Here is a 19544-nt window from a genome sequence, read left to right as displayed (position 1 = left end):
CTTCCTTCCTTCCTTCCTTCCTTCCTTCCTTCTCTCTCTCTCTCTCTCTCTTTCTTTCTTTCTTTCTTCAATCTCAAACGAGCCACTTACACGTTCTAGACTGATGTTTCCTCATCCATTTATTCACTCATTGACTCAAATAATACTAATTGAGCATCTGCACTCATTCTTTTATACTTACTAGATACTCAGAGAAGCAAGGTCCCTGTCATGGTGAAAAAGACATACAAAATAAGGCTGGGAAGACAAGTAACTCATAAGCAAACCAATAACTTTTGAAAACACTGTGGAAAAGTCTGACATTCTGTTTATTCATCTTACATTTGAAATGCCTAAGAAACATACAAATGGAGAAGCCAGTTAGATATACATCTGAAGTTCTATAGAGTAATCAAGGAGGAAACAGAAGTGAAGTGGCCATAAGGAGACTCTTCTAAGATTCCTGTGTTCACTATAATACACATAGGATGACTAACAGAAAACCTGCTGTTATTAAATGCAGTTGAGTCAGTTCTGACTCAATGCAACTTTATATAGGGCTTCCAAGAAGTGGCTGGTGGGTATGAAATTCCAGTTCTGCAGTTAGCAATCCAGTGCTTATCCTACAGCCACACACTGCACCAGGACCCCTAAGTCATTGCAAAGGTCAGTCGATGCTAATCCCACTTGTAGCTCACTTTGACTTTCCATAAACTCCTTTTCTCTCCGCTTGTTGCTGTTGTTAAGTGCTGTCAAGTCAGTTATGACTCACAGCCACCCTGTATAGGGTTTCCGAGGAATGGCTGGTGAGCTTGAACCATTGCCCTTGCAGTTAAAACCAATATTGCAGTCCAGTGCATTAACCCACAGCACCATGAATTTTAATCCATTCCGAGTTTCTCATTTTATAGATGCAAAATCAATGAACCAAAGACATTATAGCTATTCCACAGGTACCTATGTTTCAGACAGAAAATGCCGGATATCCTTCTTTAAGTACAACAGACAAGTTGACCATATTTGATTGAGTGTCCTAGTTTGGCACTGCAGAATAAAGCACTGGCCCACAAGGTCAGTTTGAACCACAAGATAAGTGGTTCAAACTTACCAGTTACTCCTTGGAAACCCTATACAGGGTTGCTATGAATCAGAATTGACTTGACAGTACTTAACAATAACAATAGTGAAAATATACTTAGAATAGCATCATTGTGTGTGGTTCAAATACATGTGACTGTTTGGAACACTAAGGTAAGCACTGGACTACTAACCGCAAGGTTGGTGGTTCAAACCCGCCAGTCACTCCTTAGAAACCCTATACAGAGTCGCTATGAGTTGGAACTGACTTGTCCGCCCTTAACAACAACAGTACACACAATACAGGGGACTTGGCCTAGGAGACAATGCTCCCATTTCTGCTCAAACTCAGCTAACATTAATATGAGCTTCCAGGGATGCATGGGAATACAGAAACTCAATGATTACCTGGATATAATAATTGTCATCATTTGGCTATAACTGAGTGAGTCATGACCTTTATCATAAGGTGGGCAAGAGGTTAAAAAAAGTTTCTCACTGTTCAGCAGAGTCTGCGTTTGATAAGATTCTCTCTTATCTGATGCTGACACCCAAGGAAAAAGACTTATTTTTGTGATTGTTGTTAAGTGCCATCAAGTTGCTTCTGACTTATAGCCAACCTGCATAGAGTTTCCAAGGAGCAGCTAATGTGTTTGAACTGCAGACCTTGGGGTTCAAACAAACCTTGTAGTCCAGTACTTATCCTATAGTGCCACACCAGGACTCTAAATATTTTATATGTTACATATGATGGCTGATTTTTGGAATGCTGTTAGTTTCCATCAGGTCAATTCTAATTCATGGTTCTACTTTGTAACAGTCCTGTGTGTTACAGAGTAGAACTTCTCCATAGGGCTTCCAAGGTTGTGATCTTTCAGAAGCAGATCATCAGGCCTGTACGTCAAGGTACTTCTAGGTGGGTTTAAACTGCCAACATTTTATGCCACCCAAGGAATCCTGATTTTGAAATAACATTGGAAAGTGACTGGCAAACACTTCAGAGTAGAAAGCACAAAGAAAAAATGTACAACCATTATCCTTTTATATATCCAGTAAGTTGCTTCCATAAGATGTTACTCTAGACCCTAACATCACATTTACTCTATTTCTCATTCATTACTACTTGAAAAGACACTTTCAGTGGGTGACACTGTTATACTTAATAAATGCTAATCCCACTTGTACCTCACTTTGGCTTTCCAAATGACACACACACACACACACACACACACACACACACACACACATATACACATGAGAGTGAGTCAAAAATTATCTGCACTCCAGTTATAATCAAACTTCTATTGGCTGCACTGTCTTATCAATGCTTTCTGTTCAAGGTCACTGCAGTACAGGTGTGAATGTGGACATCTGCAAATAAAATTTGACTGATATTTGAAGGAAAGTAAAAGTTTCTTTAAAAAAACACACCAAAAAACAACCTGCTACTGGTAAAGAGACCTAGATTCATCACTACACAGCTGAGAATAAACGGAGTGGAAACATCCTCAATCACCAGCCAAGAAAAACTTCAAGCTAGCCATCAACCAGAAAATTGATGTTTATTTTTTGGGGGGATTCTCAAGGGTCAGTATTGGAACACAGGAAAAGGGTTCAACAATCAGCAGTGGTCATTATAATAAGATGCTCACTGAAGCCTAAACTTTGGTTTAAACGCAGAGGACTGCTATCTGAGGGCCTTGTGAATTTGCATAACAATGAATGTCCACAATCCTCTGCCCACACTGTTGATACTCTGCAAAAAGTTCATTTTGAGGTGTTGACACATCCTTTCCATAGTCCTGATCTTGCTCCATCAGACTTTCACCTGTTTGGTCCCCTTAAAGCAGCCCTTCAAGGATGAAGATTCACCTCTGATGAAAAAGTGAAGACAGTGGTGCACTCATAGCTTGCAGCTCAGCCTAAAACATTTTTTGGTAAGAGTATACAAAAGCTTGTTGACAGATGGACACAGCATATTAGATGGGAAAGGGGATTATGCCAGAAAATGATGTCTTTTCTATAAGTTGATTAAAAAATTCTAAGAGTGCAGATAATTTTTGACCCACCTTCGTGTGTGTGTGTGTGTGTGTGTGTGTGTGTGTGTGTGTGTGTGTGTGTTATGCATAATAAAAATATGTATCATTTGGGATAAAATTTAAATGTGCAAAACTGTTAAACAAGAAAGTCAAATAATGGATTCATTTGCAGTACAACATCTTGTTAGTAAAGTCCAATTGCCAAAGGTGATATGTAAAATGTATTTGTCAAATAATCTTTTTATTCCTATAAAAATTAGAAAGGAATCTGCAATTATCTCAAGGAGTTACAGTGAAATCCTAAGAATCTCTTAGAATAATTCTAACTTTAGTTCTTAAGACAAGAATGCTCTTAATGAGCAGGAATCTTGCAAAATCAACAAACTATATAATTCCCAACAGCTGAGCATCACAGGACACTGATCCACTGAAGGAGTCCAGGCAAGGATCTGATGGGTAATCAGAAAAGACCCCCGCCCCCCACCCAGTAAGCTTATGATAGTAGAGTCAGGTAGAAAGTACTAAGTGAAAATTACAGGGTGTGCATTTGACTCATTTGTGGGATGTTAGATCCATTGAATGGGTCAACACTATCGTTTTAGTAAACAGAATAGAAATGATAAATGACTAGAATTATTGAGTTATATATGTTATTGTTCAGAAATATTTGTACTAGTTGCAATGTAAATGCGTATTTCCACCTACGGCTGCAATCAAATGAAATTCGAAATCCTCTGCTTGGAAAATACCAGCTAACTAGAGGAGGCAAGGCCTTAAAACTGGAAAGGATCTGGACAGAGAGGGAGTTGTTATTGTTGTTGTTAAGTGCTGTTGCATTGACTCTGACTCATAGTGACCCTAGGATTTTGAGGTTGGTGGTTTTGATATGTCAACCTTGGGTTAGCAGTCAAGTGCTTATCCCACATCACCACATCAGAATTCCAGAGAGGGAGCTAGAGGAGAAAAATGGATCAGAATGAGAGCTATGAGTATAGAAGGATAGTTGGCCACTCTCAATAAGACTCTTTCTCTACGTTGCAGAGTGGTAGAGATCAAATTAAATGAGCACGTGAAGGCCAAATTATGTGGAACCAGAAATATCTGGAGAAGTCCTCAAGCGGTATACTGTCTGTACATTTTCCTTTGTTCCTCTAGAACTTTCTCTGGCTATCTAGCACCGTAAGTCTTCAAGTCTACGGCATGATATTCTGAACCCCTCATTATGTGGTCTTCCTATTCAGTTTTAATCCTTACTCTCTGTCCAGACTTTACATCAGTTGTACACAATCACCAGGTCTTCCCTGGCCTGTACCACACGGCCACTCTTCTAAGTCTTTGTTCATGTCATCCTCTATCCCTGTAATGTCTTTTCTGAAACCTCTGAAATTCAGAACCTTTATAGTCTGGCTCAGTGGCCACATTTTTTGTAGTTTTTTTTTTTATTATTATTTCTACAATCTTCCAACCTGAATTATGAACAAGAGATACTTTGTGGCTTCTAATATTATACTATGTGCCTTGTAATCATTTGAGTTCCTTTTACACTGTTGCTTCACACATGAAAGTAATAGCTATTAAGCCACGGAATTCATTCTGTGGGGAGATTGAGCAAAGTGCTGCACTCACCACAAAAGCTCCATACTGTGACAGTATAGAGGATGGAAAGAGAAGCAGGACAAACATGAGAAACTGTAAGCCAGTCAGGAAGCCACGGAAGAGATGTCTTTTAGATACACCCCTTCGTAAAAGACAAACAAAGATGAGTCCAAATAAAGCTGAGAATTTCTATGAAGGGTAGGCAACTGTTCAAATCATAACTTGTTTGTGTCCTGCTACTACTATTGGCTATGCTATTTCTCCAAACAACAATGGCTGCTGGGACAGTTACCCACTTTTCTTCATTGGAATCATTTTGTTCTTCCAAGCAGAGGAACAAGTAATATCACCTGTTTGCTTTCTTTCTTTGAAGTTAATGAACAATTAAATTCCTTCAACATGTTCCTACTAGAAAGAAACTCAGAAAATAAAGTAGACATCATAGATCCCAAGAGAACATGGGTCAATGGACAGGGGAAATGGTGACAGTTTTCTTCTTGTCACATATTATGAGAATTTTCCCATGGACAGATAGTGTCTGAAGGAGCAAAGATATTGGTATCCTCCAGGAACCATTGGTTTTGCAAAGGAAAGCTGCAAAGTAATAACATGAAAAGCTGAATTAATCATTCACTATTGTATTTTACTCATGGTGTAACACTGCAGGATAATGCACTGGAACATAGGGCCGGTCTGAACCACAAGGTCACTCCTTTGAAACCCAAATAAGGGTTGCTATGAGTCAGAAATGACTCCATGACACTTAACCACAACAACAACAATGCTAAACCAAAAGTTGGCAGTTCAAACCCACACAGTGACTCTGTAGGAGAAAAGTCTGGCAAGATGTTTCAGTAAAGATTACAGGCACGAAAACCCCATGAGGCGGTTCTACTCTATCACATAGGATTGTTATGTGTCAGAATCAAAATAACAATATTTCTTAAGCATCTTTTTTTTTTTCAGCCACAGGACCAGCACTATAAAAGTCCCAAGGATGAGAAAAGCAAATCATTGTCCTCAAGAGTATTTTTGTGTATGACAAGAGATACAACACAGGGACAAAAGAAAAATATAGTGTGAACAGCAATGTTGTTGTTGTTAAGTATCGTGGAGTCGGTTCCGACTCATAGTGACCTTGCACAGGGTTTCCGAGGCTGCAAATATTAACGGGAGCAGAAAGCCTTATCTGTCTCCCGAAGAACAGCTAGTAGTTTCGAACCGCCTATCTTGAGGTTAGCAGCCTGATTCGTAACCACTATGGTACCAGAGCTCCTTATGAACAGCAATAATATGACACAAAAGGAATGTTGAGAGCTCTGTGGAATGTGAAAGGAGGGTTCATTCTCAAATAAGAATCAAGAAGAATTCATGTAGAATGTTACACTTGAATTGAGTGTTAAAGGCAATCGAGCTGGCCTGAGATGGACATGAACAGAAAAAGTAAAGGAAAAGAGAGGGCGATAGAAACCAAGAAAACAATTTGAATAAAGGACAAAGCAGAGAGGAAAGGAAAGGAAAGGCTAAGACACTATCACTATGTGTTTCATTACAGAAGGCCAGTGACTCAATGTTGCTAAGTGCCGTCAAGTCGGCTCTGACCTATAGTGAACTATATAGGGTTTCCTAGGAGCGGCTGGTGATTTAGAACCACTGACCTTGCAGTTTAAACCGACTTTGTTGTGGAGCACTTATCCTACAGTGCCACACAAGGACTCCAATAGAAGCAATGAAAAATGGGGTTAAAAAGATACACATTCACACCACACCAGGTTCTGAATGCCATCTTAGAACAGTTAGACTATATTCCTTAGGAATCCTAGTGTGGTGCAGTGGGATAATGCTCTGGACTGCAAGAGTGCTTTGAACCGCAAGATCGATGGTTCAAATTCACCAGCCACTCCTTGGAAACCCTATACAAGGTCACTATGAGCTGGAACCGACTCAATGGCACTTAAAAACAACAACTACTTTGTTGTACTACCCTGAGTACTTTGTAAACACTTAATAAAAACTGATAAGCAAACCAATGGAAGAGAATAAAACCTACATTTCTGATTAAAGACCTTTGCAGTAAAAACAAAGTAAGGCTAGGCTTACAAGATACTTTCCAAGTCTACTGACAAGCAGATGCCGAGCCTGTTGAAGGGGAAATGGAATGGGGAGTGGTGGTTGAGATATTATCTAAAATCAGAAGAATTACATAGGAAATGTGGACTTCATTAATTTCTCTTTTAAAAACAAATGTACACGGTCAAAGTTGTTGCTAGGTGCTGTGGTGCCAGTTCCGACCTTGCAGTTTGCAGTCCAGTGCTTATCCTAGCACCAAACAGAATCCCTCTAAAAGTACTAAAAAGTACTAAAAGTCTTAAAAGCAGGATTCAGCAAACTATGGACCTTGGGTCAAATCTGGCATACAATCGGTTTTGTTTTTTTATTTTTTAACAGCTTTATTGAGGTACAATTCACATCCCATACAATGAAAGTGTTAACTCAGTGGTTTTTAGTGTACCCACACAGTTGTGTAACCAGCATCACAAACAATTCAGTCATTGGATTTTATAAACAAGGCTTAATTGGAACAGGGCCACATTCATTTGTTTACTTAAGAACTGCTGCTTTTATGCTTACAAGGAAGAGTTGATAGTTGCAACAGAGATCTTATGGCCAGCTAAGCCAATATCTGCCATCTGGCCTTTCACAGGAAAAGTCTGCAAACCCCTGTTGTGGACACTAATAAGCTTTGTCACATGCTCTGGTCTGTATTTAGGATTACTGAGGAAGCACAATTCAGGTCTTTTCCTTTTCCTAGGCAACTGCCTTGATTTTCAGTTTATCTTCAAGATGGGGATGATGATATCTAACTCAGTAGACTTTTGTTAGAAATACTGTGAATACGATAATAAATATGATCCCTTCAAGCCACAAAGTAACCAGTGAGCTTTTGTAGGTTTCTAGATTAATACCCTTAAAGGATTCCCACTTTACCCACAATAAAATCCAAACATCTTATCATGGTCTACACAGCACTATGGGATTTGATCTCTGACATCATCTTGGACCATTTTCTCCCTCATTCAGTCTTCATTCCATGGTTCAAACTCACCAACTCCTCCCAGTCCCTTGTGCCCTGACTGTCCCTACTGCCTGGAATATTCCTCCTTAGCCCTGTTCCACAGATTTACACAATCAGGCTACCACCTAAATAGGCATTCCTGACCACACAATATAAAGCACCCCCACCCCATCCCATCCCATCTCTAGCCCTTACCAGTAACTGAATTTATATCATTTAGTAGTCTTGGTGTGGCCATCAGAGGATAAGCACTTGCCATTCAAACCCACAATCTTCTCCTTGTAAAACCTATAAAGGGTCTTTATGAGTCAGAATGAACTCAGTGGCACTCAACAACAACAATAACCGGGGTTTCCCCAAACCAAAAACCAAACCCACTGGTACTTACTCATAGCAACGCTATATGAGAGTAGAATTGCTCCATAGCATTTCCCATTGTTCATGGAAGCAGACTGCTATTTTTTTTTTTTCCCCATGAAGCGACTGGTGGGTTTGGACCACTGACCTTTCAGTTAGCATTCAAGCACTTAATAGTTGTGCCACTGAGGCTCATTACTTTTGGATTTTCTGGTCACGATGGGTTGGAACTGATTCGATGGCACTTAACAACAACAACAAACAGAAGTCCTGGTGTGGCGCTGTGGGTTAATGTGTTGGACTGCAAAGTTGGTTTGAACCACAAGGTTGGCGATTCAAGCTCACCAGCCGCTCCTCAGAAAACCCTATACAGGGTCACTATGGGTTGGAACCGACTCCATGGCACTAAACAACAACAAACAGAAGTCAATTCCATGAGAGAAGGGTTTAATCTGCCTTGTTCACTGGTGCATCTCCATCTTCTAAAATGGTGTCTAGCACACAGTAGGGGATACATTTAAGGGAGCTTCAAAAAGTTTATAGAAAGTGGAATGAGAAGACAACTGATTTTTAAAAAAATCCCTCTTGTATGTACTGAGAGTATAAATAAATATTAAATGGAGGCCCTTTTTTAAACTCCAAAGGCTGCACAGACATTACAGCATAGGATTTCCCCCCATTCTTTCCCTATTGTAACTTCCTGCTAACATTTGCTTACCTTGAGTCCTCTATCAAAACCACTTAATTAAGGGTTATGCAAGATTAACTAAATCAGATCATTATGGGTATCATGGTATCATGTATCATGGGTAATATGCAAGCAATCTAACATTAAACATTTTAAAAATGCATTATGTGTTATATGGAATACATACTCAGTTACTCTACTTTTAGTCCAGAACCACCATAGCATAATCTTAGACTTGTAAATATCCCTCCATTCTGAAATTTCCCTCCTCAGAAACCAAGCTAGTAGCTGAGTTTTTCTATGCAGCAGCAGTTCAACCAGTTGTCAGATTGTCTGTAAACCCCACACTCATACACACACACATGCACACTTTCTGAAGTCCAAGTTCCAGGTGAATCACCTCCTACCTGTGTTCGATGCCAGATCACAGAAGCCCTGGAGTGACCCAACTTGTTCCGGCAGGGGCCTTTATCATAATGTATCAAGAGGAAATCATCCTGTGAGATGCAGAGAAAGAGCAGGAGTGAGTGTAAAATTTCCGCTCTGGATAGCGACTGATTCCTGCCTGAGCTACATTTCCCTTTTTATGCTCAAAATAGATATGAGAGTGTAATAACACCAGAGGAAGAACATTCACCTACAAACACTACACAGCTGCCACTGCATTGCCAGAGGTCACAGTCCTCTCCAAGTGCCTTCCACTCTGCAGCCAAAGAGGATGCTTCAAACCAGGCACTAGAGGGCACCCTCGACCAGATTTCAATCGTAAACCAGACAAGGCCTCCCTTGGTACAGCAGCTGTCCCTAGATTTTGTAGGAAAGAATCTTGTGCTGATACAGGACTTCTGAACAAGTAGGTCATAGGCTCTCACTACTGAAAAGAGCTTTTCCTGGCCACTGGTTATATTTTATTCAACTTGAGCTGTATTTGCTTCTGCATCTTCTGAACCTTCTTTACAAGATTTCTCTCTGAGATTACATGATTTTCTTGTATCTCTCTGGTGCATTCTTCTACATTAGCAGCAGATTTCACACCTGGAAAGTGTTTCCTTTCAGCTAAGACTATCAAAAAATTTTCACACTCTTTAAGAAGTAGTCCAAACACCGTCTTCTACCTACAATTTTCCCAACTGTCCAGAAGTAATTAGCTGCTCTTTCCATGGCACTCATGGAAACTGTGATTATGCATCTGTCATAATGTTCTCACACTCTACTTTGATTTCCAGTCACCTTCACATGACTGCTCTGCACTAGATTGTCAGATTCCTGAAGTTGGGAATCTGACAATTATGCCAATGCCTTTATGTGCCCCAGTCCAGTGCTTTACACCTGGAATCTCAGTGAATAACTAAAGAGTAGGATGACTAATTTTCTATACAAAACCCTCTGCTTATTCATGAATTCATCCTAAACCCATCGAGTTGATTGCATCTCTTAGTTATCCTGTATAGAGTTCTGAGGCTGTAAATATTTATGGAAGCAGAAAGTTTACTCTTTCTCCTGTAGAGCAGCTGGTGGGCTTGAATAGAAGACCTTGTGGTTAGCAGTAAAGTGCTTATCCTACAGCACCACCAGGGCTCCTTCCTTCATGAACAGGAAGTGGCATTTTCTACGCAATTGTCAATAAGAGGAAACGGTTAAGTAGTTCAAGGAAGTTGCAGATGATGGCATATCCACTTAACTGTGGCTGCAAACACATAGCCTTCTTTTATGAATAGTAAATAAACACAGGACTCAATATGTCTGAGAGAACAGGAAGTCACTTCTCTGATAACAGGGTTAGTTGGACACGAGTTGCTCTCTTCAGGCCTTAAAAACAACTATGAGAGAACTAGACTAAGAGGATGTAGCCAGCTGTCCTTCCTCTTATCTTGAGAACCACACCAGTCTTGAGTTTGCTGATTTCACAGGGCAAACCTATTGTTACCTGAATGCATACTGGCGTTAACACTAGCAGAGTAGCAAGAAGCTTGTTGTAGAGGTTGGAAGTCCCAACTCACCACAATTTATCTCACCCCCTTTATCTAGAATGCTCACCTGTAAAGGCTCGGAGTAGGTGGGCTCCATGCCTCTTCTAGACATAACATCTGTCTTCAGTGAAGCTATTTCCGACTAATTCAGTCTACTTTGAACTCCGTCTTCTTTTAATTCTTAATGATACTTTCTTTTATGTTATTTATTTGCTTGCACATACCATGGACATAATATAGCTTAGTGGTTACGAATTGGGCTGTGAACCGCAATGTCAGCAGTTCGAAACTACCAGCTGTTCTGCGGGAGAAAGATGAGGCATTCTGCTCCCGTAAAGATTAACAGAATCAGAAACCCTGTACAGGGTCGCCATGAGTCGGAACCAACTCCAAGGTACACAACAATACAAAACATGAATCAAATGCTGCACTGCCTACCTTAGCAGTCTTCCACCATCTCCACTAGCAGAGGCTGACAAAACTGTCTGCACATTAGATTCACTTGGATAGCTTATGAAAGATGCAGATAACTGGGAGTTACCCCATAGATATTGATCTAGGAGGTCTAGGATAGGGTCCAGTTAACAAACTCCATAAGTGATTTTGATCCTACTCATTCTTGGGAAGCACCGGCTCCTGTCCAAACTTCTTAGCTCGACACACGAAGACTTTCATCAATATCCCAAATTTTTGACCCAGACTTGCTGACCCTGCTCAGGCCACAAATAACATCATGTCAACCTTTAGCATATCTAGTTTTTTCTAGTTGGCTGCCTTGGTCCTCTTTGCTCCCTTCCGCTAGTGAACTCATAATCAGTCTTCAAATATTCAACCATCATTTATCTCCCAGCTTCCCCAGGATCCAAAGACTTACTACATCTACTGGGATTCCAATAGACTATCCCATGCACCCTCACCACAGCACTATTCACAAGGCACAATTGTCATGCGCTGTGAGGTTTCTCACCATGGAGAGATCACAAGTGCCTCACAGGCAGGGACTATGGTGACTATCTTTGTAGCCCCTCCCCCAAAAAAACAGACTGGCTCAACTCTCAGTGTATGCTATTTGAATAGAACTAAGGTTTATTTTTTAAGTACATGTCTTAAATAAATTTTAAAACAAAAAACAAAAACCCTGCTGTCATCAAGTTAATTCTGACTTATGATGACTCAATGTCTTACAGAGTAACACAGGATTTTCTTGGCAGGTCTTTTTTGAGTTGCCACTGGGTGGGTTTGAATCACTAACCTTTTGCTTATTAGTAGTGGACTGCAAACTATTCGCACCAACTAGGAGCTTTTTTTGCACCTGCCAAAAACACTCTCGTATGTTTTTTATGGAGTCCTGGTGTGGCGCTGTGGGTTAATGCGCCAGACTTCATAGCCATTTGAACTGCAAGGCTGGCAATTTATGATCACCAGCTGCTCCTCGGAAACCCTATACAGGATCGCTATGGGTCAGAACCGACTCGATGGAACTTCACAACAACAACAACAACAAATGGTTTTTATAACATAAAACAGTTGTGATTTTAAGTTTTTTGATGAAGCATTGGGTTGGGTGGGATATAACAATCCCAAGATCTGCCAAAAGCTTAGGTGTATTGTAGTAGGAGCTTTCTTACTATTGTTCAGAGAAGTTTAATGACACTCCTCTTTGGAAGCAGAAATGATAAGGCATACCACAGAAAGCTACAATCAGCGAGATGTTCAAAGATAAAAAATATATATTCAGCTCAAGTACGTAAGAGGTTTAAAATTTGCTGTCAAACTCTCACTTAGAGCAGCATGGTCTAACTTGAAGATGACGGTTTTTAAGGGTTTGACAAATCATAGATTGGATGCTGGTTCCATTCTTTGCTAGATCAGCTTGGGAAGGAACATTGACATCCCTGGACTTCCTCTTAGAAAAGGAAATCATAATTCCAACCCTGAGAGACATAGTGCATGTAGTAGATAAAGTAAGTATGTAGGGGGAAATGACATAATGCTGGCACATGATCATTAACTCAATAAATATTCAATAAATCCACCCCTGAAAAAGAATAAGAAAAGAGCATTTCACTTGTCCCTTTTGACTTTAAGTAATGACTGTGAGGGTAACATTTATAGTTGAGAAGCAAAGAGATAATTAAGTGAGTTATTAGTAACACTAGTGTGAGATTCAATGAGATGGCACTTGGCTATGTGCAGAACAGAGGGGAGTGATAAATATGGTAAAGAGAGTGGTCTACAATAAATTATAATTCTTTGATACCTACATGTGCGAGAAATAGTGCCTTATGTGGAAAAATTCATGAGGATAGAGGATCTAAATGAAATACCTTCTTCCTCTTAAGAGCACTGCTGGCTTCAAGCCTTGCATTTATATGCTTATCTTAAATCATTGTTATGGTCCTTGATAAATCACCCTAAAAGAAGACTCCCTTTCCTCCAGAAACTCCTTTCAATGGCAACAGAGTCATTTTTCAGCAGCTTTTCAACTACAAAGAAAAACAGGAAGCCCTGGGCCACAAAGAGGATGTCCTTCAATGAAGACAATTGGAGTACTGCCTTCTCTGTTAGTTCAGGCAGAAGTCAGGATTGAACTCTGCCATTTTGCCCAGGCTGGACCCTACTTTAGAGCCTGAGTCAGACAGGTAATACCGGTATCTCTGCAGAGTAACCAGCTCTGTGCTCAAAGGGAGCAACAGTGAGGTTTCCCTCCTACTCCCTGTGCCTTAATGAAGGTTGCAGGAGGAGGCAGCACAGAAATCAGACTGCTGTCAATCCAATTTTAATAACTGCCCTAAATTAATCTGATAATATGCAGTAAAAAACTGGCATACTGGCATTTCATTTCCTTTTCCCTTTGAGAAAATTGACAAGGAGTGGTGAACTGCAAACCAGATTGTGCATGACCAGCAACCAGTTGCTATAGAGTGAATTCTGACTTGGAGGGGAACTGTGCTTCACAGTCTTCAGTAGCTGTTCTTTGGAAGTAGACCACCAAGCCTTTCTTCTGAGGAATCTCTGAATGGACTCCAACTATTTTTTGGTTAGTACGTCTTCATGTTAACCCTTTGCAGCACCCAGGGTCTCCGAGTCATAATTCAATGATCAGTTTTCAAAATATTAGAATACAATGAGATACAACAAAATATAATAAGGCATTGAAGACATAAAAGAATTGTAATGCTTCACAAAGATCTTTTCAACCAAACCTATCCCACTGCCCAAGGTCAAATAATAATTCAGTTGTTTGGATTTAAGCTTTAAAAACACCCAATCCAGTGAAACTGATTTGTTAAACTTGCATAGGAATTGACAACGAATCCCCAAGAAAAGAAAATGGTAAGATTTTCTCCAGATTTGTTCAGCTACCTCAGTTTTTAGTATAAATTCAGGGAGTCATTTAAAGACTACAGATCTATTTTTAAAGGAACAACCCCAAAAGAATCAATTTATGCAAATTTTTAAAGATGACTTTCAAGTTTGTAAGAGTTTGAACGGATGTGTTACCTTTTTAAAAAATTTTCCATCTCAAATATACTTTCACTTTCTTGGTAACTTACAAACCTGTCCTTCTCTGGCTAACAATTTATAGAAGAGACAGCTAAAGTTCCAAGATTATTCCACTTTACCCACCATTATGAAAACTTGGATCATTAACATCCTGACTTAAATCTTCTCAACCATTCTGTAACAAGCTAAATATCTAGTCCCTCCTTTCTGATGCTTAATGAGAAATAGTGCTCTGATATCACAGTGAGAGATAGGTAAGGTTCAAGCAGTCTTTTTGACCTATACAGTGTAAATTCTTAACAATGCAAACTATGGATTTGTCCTGACTCAACTTACATCTCAGTGGTATAATACTATCACAGAGTGGGTTACATACATTCATATCTACTTTACAAAGCAGGCATAAAGGTATCCCTTTTATTATAGACTTTGATTGCCACAATGGTTTTAATAGAATATTGTTTGTTACTGTTACTACTAGATGGCATTGAATCAATTCTGCCTCCCAGTGACCTAATGCACAACAGAATGAAACACTGCCTGGTCTGCACCATCCTCACAATCATTGTTACACTTGAGTCCATTGCTGCTTTCACTGTGCCAATCTAGCTCATTGGGGGTGGGGGTCTTCATCTTTTCCATTGACCCTCCACTTTACCAAGATGATGTCTTTCTCCAGGGATTGGTCCCTCCTGATAATATATCCGAAGCATGAGAAAAGAAATTTCACCATCCTGGCTTCAAAGACGCATTCTGACTGTACTTCTTCCAACAAAGATTTGCTTGTTTCTCTAGCAGTCCATGGTACTTTGAATAATCTTTTCCAACACTATAACTCAAATGCATCAATTATTCTATGGTCTTCCTTATTCATTGTCCAATTTTCACATGCATATGAGGCTATTGAAAATCCATGGCTTCCATATGACATCTTTGTTCTTGAACACTTTAAAAGGTTTTGTGCAGCAGATTTGCCTAATGCAATACATCATTTGATTTCTTGACTGTTGTTTCCATGAGAGTTGGTAGTGGATCCAAGCAAAGTAAAATCTTTGATAACTTCAATCTTTACCTCATTTATCATATTATTTATTGGTCCAGTGGTGAAGATTTTTGTTTTTGTTAAATGAAGTGCAACCCATACTGAAAGCTATGGTCTTTGATTTTCCTGAGTAAGTATTTTAGGTCCAATTAGCTTTTGGCAAGCAAGATTGTATCGTTCACATATCTCAGGTTGTTAATGAATCTTCCTCCCATCCTGATGCCATGTTTTTCTTCATATTATCCCAGTTCTCAGATTATTTGTTCTGCATACAGATTGAATAAGTATGGTGAAAGATTACAACCCTGGTGCATACCTTTCCTGATTTTAAGCCATTCAGTGTCCTCTTGTTCGGTTCAAATGACTGTCTTTTGGTCTATGAACCTGTAGGTTCTTCATGACCATAATAAAGTTTTCTGCAATACACATTCTCTACAATTTTATCCATAGCTTGTCATATTTCAACAGTTGAAAGTCCAAATTCTATGTCAGTTTGTCATACTGTGACAGCTTTTGTGTTGTTGTGATGCTATGGTGGGCAGTTCTCAGCTGAGCTTCCAGATTAAGACTGACTAGGAAGAAGGAAAGACAGACTACTTCTGAATAGTTAGTCATTGAAAAACCTTATGAATAGTAATGGAATACTGTCAGATTATTAGGTCTTCTATTTAATCTGTGTTGTTTTATGTACTGTCAGATTGATTGCCAATCCAGTTCTTACCCTCCAACACCACACCAAAATTTAAAAATCTCTAATTAAAGCGACTTAATTAGAGTTTTTAAAAAGTACGTTAAAAATTATAAAGTAATTTAGAGTTATTGAAAGTATGCATAAATGACCTCTTCTAAATACAAAGTCATAAAAAGTCATAGTTTTGCTAAAATGCTTACCCCACCACCAACATGAGTGAAGAACACAATGCTGAAAAGAAGTTCTGTTTGCATCAGGTTCTACAGATCCAGAAAAGGCTTGGTACCATGGGAAAGAAGGGATTTAACTTGTGCAGAAACACAGATATAATGTGTTTAAGAAACACTCACAGCAGAAGAGCCTCATTATAAGGTACACTTGAGAGACTGTTGGCATATGAAGTTAGACATTTCCAATCTGCAGAACCAGAAAGGGCTTTGTAGTGTGTTTTGCCCTATTGATGACATGAGACTCACTGAGTACTGAAACTGCCACTATTCCACGAAGTGGGTTGTACATTGTGCCACTCACCAGAAGGCTGGCAGTTCAAAAAGACGAAGGAAAAGGACAAAGCTGTCAGCTTTCATAAAGATTTACTGTCTTGAATACTCTATAGAGGGTTGCTATGAGTTGCAATGATGACAGTGTGTGTCTGTGTGTTTTTTTTTTGTTTTGTTTTTGGTATTCCACTAATAATCCAACACTTTAAACCAAACCTGAACTGATCTTTCCCTTTGCCAATTCCCTGCAGTAACCACTCTCTTCTGATACCAATGTCCTTGATGAATTGATATTTTAATTAATACAGAAATAAGTCTAATATTGCTACTTATTTACTTCATAGGAATAAACCATAAGCTTTTTAGGGAATGGCTACCTTGTCTTCCTAATTTTAAATCTACACTCCAAAGCTAAAGACACCAATTTAAAATTTAAGGTCATACTCACATCAAGAGACTCAAGACAGTACCAGCAGAAGGCATGTTTACAGTTTTTACACATCATTTGGGCACAGCCTTCATCACGTTCAATGTAGACTTTGCACTTGGGGCAGCGTTTGATTGGAGCATCGTCCTCTTCCATTTTGAAAGCAGAACTACAGAAGAAATGCCATTAGAACTTCTACTTAGTGGAATCCCGAGAGAGATCTGTTAGCAACAACTCAGCTGGAAGTATTCAATTAACTAGACAGACTGAGCCATTTTTTTAAATTAAATGAAGCAAAGCAAAACCAAACAAACAATAAAATCCAGAAAATAATAACCAAAAACTCTGAGATAGCAAAATTGGATTGAGATTGGGGGGTGGGGGGAGAGGTGGGAGAGCAATGTTACCACATATATAAATTTAGATATGTAGACAAAAAAACACAAACATGTAATGGCTTTTAGTGGGAATATCTGAATAATGTGATTATGGTTAAAGTTTATGTTCTTACTCATATATCTGTATACTTTCCAAAGGGTTGGTAATACACATGCATACACTGTTTTGTTATAAAAAAAAGTTTATGTTATAAAACATAAACACATAAGCACACAGTAATCACTTAGATATATCAGGTTTGTCTTTACAAAGTTGTTTTAATTGTCATGAGAAGTTTGGATAGGCTGAAAGTGGTCAGCAGGAAGGGCTTTAAGCTTGAGTTCAAGTACTGTGTAATAAGTTTTCTTTCTAAAATTTAACTTCAGTGTTCTCATCATTGTGATGTGACTATTGTTATCATTGCTATTAAGTTCCATTGAGTCGGTTCTGACTCAAAACGACTTATAGATACTGAGGCTGCATAGCTTTGCAGAAACCAAAAGTCTCATCTTTCTGCCACATAGTGGCTGGTGGGCTCGAATCCATTGCTAATCGTACAAAGCAACTGCGCTCCCATTGTGATGAAAATATCAAGCATGTGAGAAGTCTTCAGTGCATGTTGTAAGGATATTATGTTGTCAATAAAAAAGATAATATAGATAGTTACATCTGACTGTGAGAAGATTTCCACTCATGCTATTAATTTGAAATATAAGGCTAAGTATATGTATGTAACATCTGGAAAAATAAGTAGCAAACTGTTAAAAGTAAGTTATCATTGATTATGAGGATATGTTAATTATACTGTTTGAAGTCATTACTGAATGCACAAAAATGATTTATCTTTGAGGGAGAGAGCTTTTTCAGAACATAATATATTTATGAGAGTATACATTCATTCAAGTTGAGTAAATTTTGGCAGTTTGAGTGTACTGCAGTTGAGAGTTCTTTCACAAGTATCATCCCTACTGCTTTCAGGTCAGAGAGACCCTGTAGAAACAGAGTAAATTTCCAAGACTATAAATCTTTACAGAAGCAGAGCACTCTCATTGTTCTCCTGTGAGTGGCTGGTGGATTTGAACTGCTGACCTTTCAGTTAGCAGCCTAACACTTACTTACCCACTGCACCACCAGGATTCTATAGTATTATAATCAGTATGACTATTAAATATAGTTTCAATTTAGTTTGAATTAGCTTTGCTTAGTAGTGAATTTTTCATGTGGCAAATCCATAGGATTTTCAAAAGCATCTGATTCCTCTCCTATAGAGGTATAAGTGATTCTGTTTGATTCACTTGAAGAAGGTGATAAAGAAATACTGTGAAAGAAGCCAATACAGTCTAGTCTTTGTTGTTGTCAGTTAAGTGCTGTCGAGTCCGTTCTGACTCATAGTGACCGTGGATAGGGTTTCCAAGGACCAACTGGTGAGTTTGAACCATGGGCCTTGTATTTCAAACAGATCTTGCAATCCAGTGCATGATCCCAGAGTGCCACACCAGGGCTCGTAGTTAGGAGCATCAATTCTAAAGGCAGAAGACAAATCTTGGCTGCTGTACCTATGTATCATCAGTTTTAGTCACCTAGTCTGCAAAAATTAGGATAATAGCATGAAATGGGTATTGTGAGGATTAAGCAAGTTTGATTGTATGCAACACATAAGTGCACAACCTGGCCCTTGGAGAGTAAGTACTCAACAAACGGTAACTATTATTAATACCAGTACTGAAAGATAATAAAACTGTCTCTAATTCAAATATTTCTCTAATTTAAAAATAACCCACAGAACAGTCTGGCCCCACAGAATGTGATTCAGAATGAACTAAAGGTGTTGAGAAGGGTAAATGAGATAATATAGGCAGGGGCCTCCAACAAGACTTGACCCGAAGTTAACTATCATCAAATGTGATCTGTTTCCTCTTTTTGAGGATGAATTTTAATTTTAGAAACAACAAGAAATTATGAGGCACCAAATATGGTGCGATCAGCCTAGATAACATTGTTTTGGTTTAAATGAAAACAATTTTCTCATATGACTCATAAATTAATTGGAAGGAAATGTCATGAATAGGGATAACATTGCTGGAGCAATCAGAGAATCTCTTAAGGAGTCATTTTAAAAGATGTAAGGAGCTCTGGTAGCGTAGTGGTTACGAATCGGGCTGCGAACCTTAAGGTCAGCGGTTCGAAACTACCAGCCGCTCCGCGGGAGAAAGATGA

General features: G+C 39.0%; 1 protein-coding gene across 1 annotated transcript in view; it reads right to left on the bottom strand.

Moving 5' to 3' along the window:
* The window catches only part of RNF144A (ring finger protein 144A), an 85929-nt gene that overhangs the window by 6396 nt on the left and 59989 nt on the right, over nt 1–19544 (bottom strand). Inside the window, exons 5-6 of the mRNA XM_006863977.1 lie at nt 16971–17118; nt 9220–9309 (exon numbers count right to left, since the gene is read on the bottom strand). Coding sequence (XP_006864039.1) covers nt 9220–9309; nt 16971–17118 — 238 coding nt within the window. The remainder of the gene's footprint in view (nt 1–9219; nt 9310–16970; nt 17119–19544) is intronic.

The sequence above is a fragment of the Chrysochloris asiatica genome, unplaced genomic scaffold (assembly GCF_000296735.1).
Source record: "Chrysochloris asiatica unplaced genomic scaffold, ChrAsi1.0 scaffold00058, whole genome shotgun sequence".
In the NCBI taxonomy this organism is placed as follows: domain Eukaryota; kingdom Metazoa; phylum Chordata; class Mammalia; order Afrosoricida; family Chrysochloridae; genus Chrysochloris; species Chrysochloris asiatica.
The sequence above is the reverse complement of the archived record's forward strand: the minus strand, read 5'-3'. Positions and strand labels throughout refer to the sequence as shown.